Genomic DNA, 11,064 nt, shown 5'->3' with positions numbered 1-11,064 from the left:
AGGCTCGTGCTGTCAATGGAGCAAACCCAGTGTGCAAGCTACAGGACGGCCCGGGGCTGGTGTGTCCCTGTTCATAGGCCATGAGCCTGCTGCAAACCCAGGGCAGCAGGAAAGACCAATCCCTCCCCAAGGAACCTCTGCAGAACAGGGAAGGAGGCAAAAACCTTTCCCTTTGCCATGGGATGTGAAGGGGACAGCAGCCAGCACAGCACAGACCTCAGCATCTTGTACCAGCTTTAACTGGGCCAAATGCTGCCCCAGGCTCAGCCCCAGCCCCACAGCAAGGAACAGACCCACAGCAGGTGATGACCACCCCATCCCATCCCAGGCATACAAAGGATGCACAAAGGGACACAAGGGCACCACCAGTGACCCCAAACCAGCCTCTCACTGCTGCTACAGCCATACATCAGCTTCTAACACAAACCCATTCCAACACAGAGCACCCCAGGCCCTCAGCCTCATCTCCAAGCGCCACACAGGCAAGGCTGGGCAGGATGAGGGATGCAGCTGCTCTGCTGCTTGTGTTGTTGCATTTCTGGGCAGAGCTTGGCTCTGGCCCCATGCAGAAGTTTTGCAGCCCGAGACAGCACCAGCAATGGGAAAACTCTCTGGAAAACACCAGCACCAGGTCAGAACAGTCCAAATCCATCACTGACTGCCCTGACTCCATCGTTGCACTGCAGGGAAAGCAGGTCCATTACACACAGTCCACCTGGGGCCCAGCAAGAGCTAAATGGGTACATCCATCTCCTGCTCCCTGTCAGAGGCCATCCGAGACAAGGTGCCAGTGTCCCCTGCAAGCAAGTGCCCTTTTCCTGCTGCCTTTTGAGATGTGAAGAGAGCAACAGCCAGAGGCAGAGGATCGAGGATGATTGCTACCTCCTCACCCTGAAAGCCCCTGTTCCTGGGGGGGAAATGGTTGTTGCAGTGAGGGTGAAAGGCTCCAGGGAACAGCTTCCTTCTCATTGAATGCAACCTTCAGCCCTGCCTGCTCCCACAGGCAGTTCCAAAAGCACAGGACTTGGGTCCTGGTCCCAGCCCCACAGAGCCACGCACAGCCACAGCATCGTGGAAATGAGTTTATTGACACGGAGGGCAGGTAAAGCCTGAAGAGCAACACAACTACGCGGCCAACGCTTGGATGAGCAGTGCGGTGGGAGAGGGCAAACACCACTGAGGGAGCCCAGGCTCTGCCCTGCAGTGCAGACACCCGTGCATGCACCCAAAAAGCTGGGAAATCAGACAAGAGAAGGGGGTGCTCAGCAACCCCTCCTCGCATCAAAGCTACATCCTCCTCCCTGCCGCAACACAGCGCCACACTTGGTCCCACCGGTGCTTCTGTACTTGCTCTATGAACGATTGTTGCAGGGTGCTCTGCAAATCACCTCCAGCACACACAGGCAGGGCTCAAGGGCTGGATTGCTCCAGCTCTGCCCCACTTTTCCCCCAGCCGGAGCACAGGGGTTCCTAACACAGGGACATCACCTTCCTTGGGGTCCTGCAGCTCCAATTGGAGCTCCTCAGCTCCCTGCTGGAGTCTCTTCCAGGGCACCGTAACCTTTTCCCTGCACTGACTTCTTGGTTGCAGGCAATGCCAAAGCCCTGATGGACCATCTCCCACCATAAAACATGTACTGACTTCGAACGCAGCATCCAAAAAGACAACATGGGGGTTGCTATGCATAGCAGCTTTGCTTGCTGGGGAGTAGATGGCATCAATGCATGCTAGGGATGGCAAAGCCACTCTGGTTAGTGATATAGCAGGACAAGCTATGGATGGAGCAAGGACATGCAAGAGGCTTTGCTTCCACTGCTGTTGCTGCAGGACTTAGTGGTTGCAATGTGGCGAGTCCACAGCCATGGACTGGAAAGGGAAGCGGTCCTGGCCCTAAGGAGAGATTGGAAAAGAGGGACCAGGGCATGGGGCTGCTCAGGACAGGGGGTGACAGCAGGAACCAAAACGGCCTCTGTGCTCCTGTGTGCCTCTGGGCACAAAGAGCCAAGCTGCACATGGAAGAAACACTTCCACCATCTGCTGGACTCTCAGCCCAGCCTGAAGGCCCCAGGCAGGCAGGGAGCAAACACCATAAGCCCAAAACATCTCCCATCACACCACGGCCTGGGTTTCGGGGGACAGCACAGGGAGAAGGAGCTCTGCTCCCTTTGGCACCCGAGACACTGCCAGCAGTAACCCCCCTGTGCATGGGCACAGTTGGATTTACCACCACGAGCCTCAGGGGTTAGCGCCGCGCTGGGTGAAGCTGGCACAGCTCAGAGGACAGCTGAGAAGGCAGTTTGGCCATAGCAGGCACGGAAAGCACAAGAAGAGGGGCTGCGGATGGGTGAGGATGCAGAGAGCATACCTGGAGCCTTTTGCTCTCAGAGTGGGCTCTTTTCCTTCATTTCATCCACCACTGTCCTGTTATCAATCCAGGTCTGCAGCTTCTCCCCACACAAAAGCAGCCTCACTTCTCCAATCAGCAGCTAATGAGCCAGGGAGATGGTTGGAGTGAAAACACCATCAAAAGCAGAGCTGAAGCTGTCAGCACGAGTGTAATAAAAAACCCCTCTGCAGGGCTCCATCTGTCTCCACGGACCAAACTGATGGCTCTGTTCCTAATGCCCCGAGGCTGTGCTCACCCTGCTAGAGCCTGACATCCCTGCAAAGCTCCCCCAATACTTCCTTGGAATCACCTTCCCTTTAAGCCAATTCCAATAGAAAAACTCAAAAACCAACCCAAAAGTATAAAAATAGAAAATAAAGTGCAGTGTTACATTTTTGACACTTTTGCCTTGTTTTAATGAGCCAATGGATGAGTTTCTGCTTGTTTCTTTTTCCCAATGAGTTTACAAAACCGGAACTACGCCTAAAGCCATTTAGAAAACACTGGACATTGGCACAAGATGGAGAAGCCCACGAGAACGGACAAGGAGTGAGGGGCGAGGGGGACGTGGGAGTAGTCGAAGCAGTGGTTACAAACTCCATGGACGCTAAAAATACCGAAGGGGTTTGTTCCCTATCATCATTAGCACGTGGATACTAATTGCTACCTTGAATCAGTGCCTTTGACTGACATCCTACACATGAATACAGCTGCTTCCAGTTAAGAGTGCTTTCCCCTGTGCTAGTGGTGAAGGAGGATCTGGGGACCCCTTTCTCCCGGCCTCCTTCCACAGGGTGAGGCACAGGCTGATCTCCTGTTAGTTCTTCAAGATGGCATCGTAGGCCTGGTAGATGTACTGGGACACTTCGGGAGCTCGGCATTTCAGGGAGAGCTGCAAAGAGGAGAGGAGAGGTTAGTGGTGGTGCAAGCGAAGGCAGCAGCTTCCCATCATCTCCAGGAAGGCAACTGGAAGCATCTGACCTACAGCATGGGTTGCACACATCATGGACATGGCTGATGGCAGTCAACCTGAATATTTTTGCTTCATCACCAAACGGCCTTTTCAGAGCTTGCTACAAGCAGGAGGAGGCACACGAAAGCAAACTCCCACTGTGGGCTTCCCAAATTCCTTAACAAATGTATGCGCCTCTGCACGCATGAAGGAAGGAGATGATGCCCCAAATCTGAGACAAGGGACCTGCTTGCTCTTGTGCCGTAAGTCACAGCACTAAACCTGGAGGCTCAGTCCTAATGGACACAAAGTTGGCTGCTGTCAGCCCTCTCCAAGGCAAGGATCAGGCCGAGACCAGGTTTGCAGCATCAATCCTTGTGCAAACACTTTAAATCACCTTCCAACGCTCGCTTCCACCCAGGTTCTCAGACCATGGGTTTTTCTTGAAACTCCTGGAACAGCTTCCAAGAGGAGCTAAATCCTTTAATACCAGGATGCTCAGACATGCAGGTACCCAGAACAGAGCGCACCTTTGCACCAGCCATAGGCTGATGCCAGCACAAGGCCAAAGAGGCTGTGACATCCAGACAGCCGGTCTGCGCTGCGGGAACACGGCAGGGCATAAATATGTCCTTGTTTGTGCGAGGGGGAAGGGCATCCTGGCAATGCTTCCTCGCTAATGTCTCTTGGCTTTATCTCTGGGTAACCTTGGCAAGTAGCTGCTCATTGCTGAGCGGGCATTATCCCAGCTCACTGGTAACAGAGCAGTGGAACTCTGTTGTTTCTCACTTGTTTTCCCCAGTTCAGTGGGCATTCCTAACCCCCCCCCCCCGTCAATTAATAGGATCCCCCCACCAAAACAAACACATCAGGAGAAATCGCTCTGTGTGTGATGTGAGTTAGAAAGATCCCAGCCTGCACCACGTGCCCACTGCAGTCCAGCACCTCACCGTGTAGTTTGGGTTCCCCGGTTGAATGCGAAGCTCAGCCAAGATCCAGATGCCGTTGGTGAGTTTCAGAGACTGGTAGAGCATGTCCTGACCCTCCACGTTCCTCTTGGCAATGGTGTAGACATTGTTATTCTGCAGTTTGCTGGAGACAGTGTCTTCAGAGAGACAGAGGAAAAACACATCTGTTAATTCAGATTCATCATCTGCAGAGACAGGAGAGCCCAGAGGAGCATTCCCAGGATGCAAGCGCACAAGGAAATGCTGACTTTTGTCCCAGGGTTTTCCCTGGGGACAGGAGCAGACATGACACAAGGAGAAAAAATTCCAGTTCATTCCCTTCAGGCTCTTAACCCTTGTGATGGATTGGCCCATCTTGCAGGGCTTTCACTTACTGCTCATTGCTCTGGGTTGCCCAGGATTTACTGCCTTTATCACTGTGAGTCTGCAGCTCAGAGGGTGGAAGGACTCTGCTTTATCTATAGCCCCCAACCAGCCCCAGGCAAGGGAACCTGGAGGCACTCAGGTGAAGACAGAGAAGAACAAAGATCACTGCCTGAGGCTCGCTTGGGAACCTGGTTCTAAGGTCCTGTCCCAACCATGACAGCTCCCTCCTGCTTCCCCCACGCACAGACACTTCTGACCAAACCAATGTCCTACCAGGTAGTAAAAATCCTTCCCTTTCTTTTTAAGGCCATTACTTGAAAGTGTAAAAACCCACAGATATCTGCCTCTAGACAGCACGGGACTGTGATACAGCTTTTACACACTGTACGACCTCAGCACTCACAGATGTGTGATTTCACCTGGAGGCCTGCATGGATGGAAGCACAACATGTTATTTCTAAGGGGCCTTTCAAAGAAACAAGGGCCCGGGCAAATATGCAGAACACAAAGACCCAAATCAGGGGACTCTGGATACAAAGGGGCAGCTTCTCAACATGGCATAGAGCAAACCTCAGTCTCTGGATGCCAGTAACAGGGGCACATTCCCACTCTGGGTGGCAGGCTGAGGGAGGAGGACTTCCCCCCGGCAAGCATCACTGGCAAATTCCCGTTCCTAGTGTCCAACAGGAGAAACTGAACCCATTCAAGCTCTCTGCTATGGCAGCATGGAATGCCCTGTCTGTGCTGGGCTATCATCAGGAGGCTGCGCACTTCAGAAAGAAAGCAAGCGGGAGAAGTGGCCCTAAACCAATTTGTGCTGAAAGCCAAGAGACTGGAAACGCGGGATCCATTTCAAGGAGCATGAGGAGCAAGACAGCAGCAGACAAGCAGCACAAAGTGACTGTGCAGCTCTAATCCACCCTTGCATCTAACACCACCAAGATCTACCAGCATCAGTGCTAGATTTGAGAGCGGACACAAGTCTGTGCTAGTATATGGAAGGATGAGAGAGGGAACATGTGCCAGGGAATGGTAGAAGCAGGAAAGAAAGAGCCTCATGAACGTATACACTGATGCAGAGACTTGGACCCGATGCTTCTCCCCAGGGCAGCGTTGATAACCAGAGCTGCAGAGCAGCTCTACAGGCAGCCTGGACCCCTTGCCTGCAGCTGGGCTGAACCTCTTTGGTCCCCAGGCTTCAGAGCAGCTACAGGCAGGTCGAGGAGGGTTCAGGCATCCAGCTACCCAGATACACTCAGATTTAGGTTTTCTCTCTTCCCCAGTTACTATGGAAACTGGCAGATATAAGTAACTGATGAGATCCTTTGCTTAAAAACCCTCATTCCCTCTGTCTCCTCCTCCCACCTCTACTCCTCCTCTATACAACAAACTCATCCAGATTTGGGAAATGGGGAATGCAGAGCAGTCCTCTGCTCACACAAAGCATGGCTGGGAGAAACATCACTCACCAGGGATAAAGCCCAAAAATCCCATCTCTTTGTGCCCCCCCAAGCCAACGAGAGCAGCCTCCAGGGCTTTTAAAAGGCAGGGTTTTCCACGAGCACTGGCTCAGAGACTACGTCCTTGTTTGCAAGGGATGGTGGTATTAACTGTGATTTTGTTTGCCCAGTTTTAACAGGCTGTGGTTAAACTTTACCAGTCTGAAGTCTCTCTGGACACGTATCCTGGAAGTGGAACTGCTGGAAAGGGTTTCAGACTTTCTCTAGTCATCCTTCTACCTGCTGGCAGCCATCTACCCATCCATTGTCACAGCAAAGGCATTCCCCAGGGAGCATGGGTGCAGGTTGGAAGCAAGGCTACAACTGGGAAGCTGTAACTCTGGCAGCTGTAGAGCTGCTACCCCATTACACAGCAGAAGAAGTGAGTGCTCCGGCTGCCCAGGGAGCTGTGCTCTTGGAGCACAGTGGGTGAGATGGGGCTGCACAGCAACTACTCTTATGCCAAAGTCTTCAAACTGATGGCACTTCCTGCACTTAAACAGCCCTGCCTTTGCTGGAGAGATTTCCAAGCAGGTACATGCTTGTAGGGGGATATAGGGAGGGAAACTGAGGCAAGACACTCCTAGGAAAGCCCGTTTTCCACACCCTTGTCTGACCTCAGCTGCTCTCTGAAGAGTGCAAGAAACCCTATCAAAACATACCCTGTCTCAGGCAGGCACCCACAGCAATAGTGAGCAGGCTCAAGTGCTGATGCTTGGCTTGCCTGGCTCCTCCTGCCCCTCTTCTCAGCACAGTTGGGGGGACTGGTGAGATCCTACCCCCTTCTTCTCCCAGTTAGCAGCTCCCATCCGTCCTGTGCTCCCAGAGTGTCAGGATTCGGGATTTTGGAGATGGGGCAGAGTTGCTAAGCAACAGTGCCAGGCTGTGCCTGGCTGAAGGCAGGACCGCTAATGCCATGTGACAGCACAGCCTTTAAAAGATAAATACATTTAAAAAGGCAGATATTTGAGGGAGCAGAGCACTGAGCCCAGCTCTGCTGCTCCCTCAGTGAGAGCACAGCACCCACCGGAGCCCTGCTCAGTGCCCAACACAGGCAGGAGGAGGGCTGAGCCATGCTGCTATGTGTCCCCCCCTACACGTGGGGTCTGGTGACTGCAAACCAGAGCCACATTAGTCCTCCTGCAAGACAGCACAGTTTATGCCTGACCTTGTTAAGCAACCTTCTTGAAGAACAATGTAAGGATACAGAAAGACTTCCCCATCCCCAAGGCCAGGGAAGCCTCGAACATCAGTCCATCTTTTAGGGTTGGTTTTTGGTTGTTTTCTTTTGCTTTTGCTTTTTAAACAGAACCTTTTTTCATTGCCTCAGCCCAAGAACTGAATAGCACACACGGAAACACAGGCACATGGGAAGAAAGCTGGACAAGGGCTACTCCTTTGCACTGAACTAATCCAATTCTTTCCAACAGCACTTTCCTTCTGGGTCAAGCAAAGGACACGTTTAAATCTTCTACTACCCTGCAGCTTAAGAATTTCACTTCCAAACTCAAAGAGCCAAGATGCCCGACTGGCAACAATGGGAGTTTTCACAGAGGACTCGCACAACTCAGGATCAACACCAACAATACAGCTTCTTTTGAACTTGGGCCTTTGTGGTGTTCTGCACAAGCCCTGGATATTAGGAAGTAAAATTGAATGACTATATTTTATGCTGTAGTAGCTGGAAACATCCCCGCGCCATTCCCAGCAACAACTGAACGGTTCTGAGCATCCGGCCAAGAGCTGCATTAAAACACCAAATGCATCTGCAGACTCTGATCTAGTGGGGAAGCACTTTGGTCAATATTATGACAGTACACTCATTTCCAAGACATGGAAAATACACGAGTTCTATAATTTATTAAATGATCAGGTTACTAGATTTGCACATACAGAATAAAATCATACCAGAGAAGCTTGTGTATGATTGTCCCTCAGGTTTCAGCAAGAATATCTAATTTCTCTTTGTTCTAGCATTAGCAAATTACTTAGGGAACCAAAGTGACCGCTGCATTCCAATAAAGCCATAATGAAATCCAAACACTAATAGCTCTTGTTTCACACCAAATTGTGGGGCAGAACAAGCAAACCCAAAGCTCTTAGAGCTACTGAAGAGCACAGCAACTAATTGCCTCCTGTCAGCTTGTCCTCTTTCACTCCATGGGTTTGGGTAAGCAGGATTTAGAGAAAAGAAAACATTTAGTTAATCTGGTTTGTGTATTTTAACTTCATGTAACAGCCCTTTCAGATTCAATCAAACTTAGCATGTGTGAACAGGCAAAGCGAGCTCTAATGCAAGCTCAGTTGCAGGGGAAACCTCACTTGGCAGAGTGACACCAACTGCACCCAGATTATTTGAGATATAACAGTCTAGGGATCTATTTTCATGCACTAGATTCTTTTATTTTCATTAAGCCCACCCCAATTCAATTAACTTAGCACCGGATTCATAAGAGATGAAAATGTTTGGGTAGAACCCTGACCTTGTGTTTCCACTAGAAGTTCTATTTCTGAACATGGTTTGCTCCATGGAACTACCACAACCTCTTCACATGAAAGAGCTCAAATGAATTCAAGATGTACAGGGCAGCCTAAGTGCACCCTGACCCCATGATATACAACTCCAGAGAGACTTGTTCCTCCACAGCCATCCAGCTCCAGCCCTACAGAACAGTCTCAGGCCACTGCCAGCTCTCACTGGTGGGAACCTGAGTCCCAAATCCCTCACCCAGAATTAAGCACTCCTCTCTCACTGAGCCACTGGAAACTGTGCAAATACCTTCAAGGGTTCAGGATTTGCTTTTTGTTTGGAAACCAAAATGCTGGAGACTGGGATCAAGAGTGGAGAGCCCCCGCCACTGAAAGGCCCCAGAACGTGGCACCTTAGGCTTCAGCCTGCAGCAGCCAAGATTTTCTGGTTGTTCTGTGCCCTGTTACGGGGTGAGCTGCCAGGGACTGGAGCTTTCTCTGCCATCCCCATTGCAAACCATCAAAGCTTGAGCCAATCCTATTTGGCTCGGCTTGTGGGCACAGGATGGATCTTTTACCTGCAAAGGCCTGGGAGCACTGATTCACAGACAAGCATCTCCACTGATGGACTGTGTTTATCTTCTTTTTGCTTGAAGGAACAAAGGAAGGAATCTGGGGAAAAGGCTGCAGTACACACAGGAGGTGCTGTAAGGTGACTGTTGCACTGTGACAGACAGCTCTGGGTGTACACGAAATGCACACAAGCTGCTTTTCTTGACAGCTAAAATCCCTCTTCCAAGCCCCTTTCACTTTGATATAAAGAAAAAGGAATTCAAATTCCAGTTTCTCCATTGAATAAATCAGCATCCCCCGTTTAGCTGCTCAGCAGGGCCTCCTGCGTGTCTACATGTAACTTCAGCCCCACTTCTCACATGGCACATGAACAGCACAGATCTGAGCACTCAGGAAAGCAAAGGCTCTTCACAGTTAGAAAAGCAGGGACTGGGGGTCCAGGGACCACACTTCTGCTTAGCCCTCTGCCCAGGAGCAGACACATGTCATTTGGCACTCTATCCATCACCTGTGGCTGCCACACAGCTCTGTTGCAGTGGCTGGCAGAGCTGCAATCAGGGCACATCAGCTGGGAGCAGAGGTATTTTCAGCTCCCAGCTAAATTCACGTCACTGAGCTGGAATCAGACTGAAGCATGAATGGTGTGGTGCGTCCTCGAGGCTCGACTCGCCACCAAGTGGGTGGGCTCACGCTCAGCATGAATTAGTTATCCCAGCGGATACGAGAGCAGGGATAACGATTCACATGGTGGCTGCACACCTCTGCAGAGCTGGCAGTGCTTGGAAGCTCTCTGCCTGTGCTGAAGGGCTGCAAAAACCCAGCGTCTCCCAAGGTTTAGTCAGGAGCCATTGAAATCTGCAGGCTTTGTTCTGCGCAGCTCTGCCACGGCAGCCCTTGTGTGTACCTTGATTTATGTGGTGATGGGAGAGCTGCACATGGTGGTATTTCATCAGTGAATAACAGAACTGCTACCAGCCCAAGTTGAGAGCTTTATTCTGGTTAAGCATCTCCTACGAGACAGTCTTTTGAAAATGAACCAGTCTTTCCTCCACAAAGATGAAAGATTTTATACCCAGAGTTACTATTCTGGGAAGAAAGGAGATATCTTAAGACTATTTTCACTGCATTTAAGTGATCAAGACCCTGAATCTTGAAAGACTATTGCCCTACTGCAGCACATGGCCAGACACGCACCCCTGCTCTCGTATAAACTGGTAGCAAGATGGATTCAACTATCAACAGAGCTCATCCAGGCTGTGTGTGCCTCTGCCCTTGTATGCACCACCAGTCACTTGCCGCACTGAGAAGTCTCCATCCCTGAGGATGCTGGAAGCCCAGCACTCCATGGGGTTTGGGGTGATCCCTTTTCAGGCAAGGTCTGATGCTCTTAGGATGGACCATACTAGAGGAAGTTACGCTTAAATGAAATAAAGGTAAGCAGCAGACTCAGGCAGGGTTGCACTAGGGACTAACACAAAGCACACAAGACCTTCCTAGTTTTCCCTCCTGCAAGCTCTGTGCTGAAGCCCAGGTGGCCAAGGAAGGAAATGGACATGTAGTTGCGAAAGGGAGGAGATGCCTGCAGCAGAAACACAAACCCAAAAGCCTCAGCAGATGGAAGGGTTTGAAATCTGTTTGTGAAACATGACCCACTTTCGCTCGTATATAAGCCAAAGAGGCTGGCAGGTCCTGCACACCCCCGAGCATCCCGAGTGATGGACTGTGCTCAGGAGAGGCACTGCATCCAAGGCTCTTGCTAAAGCACTGAGAGAAGCTTCTTCCCACCTGAGTGCTGGCAATGGCTGCGGATAGGACTGCAGAGAAACCACCCGGCATTCCTGTGCTCTCCC

At 51.1% G+C, this 11,064-nt stretch overlaps 1 protein-coding gene across 3 annotated transcripts in view; it reads right to left on the bottom strand.

The window, feature by feature from the left end:
• Window positions 1-1,069: 1,069 nt before the first annotated feature.
• Window positions 1,070-11,064, bottom strand: part of AP2B1 (adaptor related protein complex 2 subunit beta 1) — a 79,469-nt gene continuing 69,474 nt past the window's right edge. For all 3 annotated transcript variants that reach the window (XM_065695068.1, XM_065695070.1, XM_065695069.1), the window contains 2 exons: window positions 4,290-4,444; window positions 1,070-3,279 (listed from right to left, as the gene is read on the bottom strand). In XM_065695068.1, the coding sequence (XP_065551140.1) occupies window positions 3,205-3,279; window positions 4,290-4,444 (230 nt within the window). In that variant the 3' untranslated portion in view covers window positions 1,070-3,204. The remainder of the gene's footprint in view (window positions 3,280-4,289; window positions 4,445-11,064) is intronic.

Source organism: Lathamus discolor, chromosome 14, assembly GCF_037157495.1.
Source record: "Lathamus discolor isolate bLatDis1 chromosome 14, bLatDis1.hap1, whole genome shotgun sequence".
Lineage (NCBI taxonomy): Eukaryota > Metazoa > Chordata > Aves > Psittaciformes > Psittacidae > Lathamus > Lathamus discolor.
This window is presented reverse-complemented; position numbering and strand designations above follow the sequence as displayed.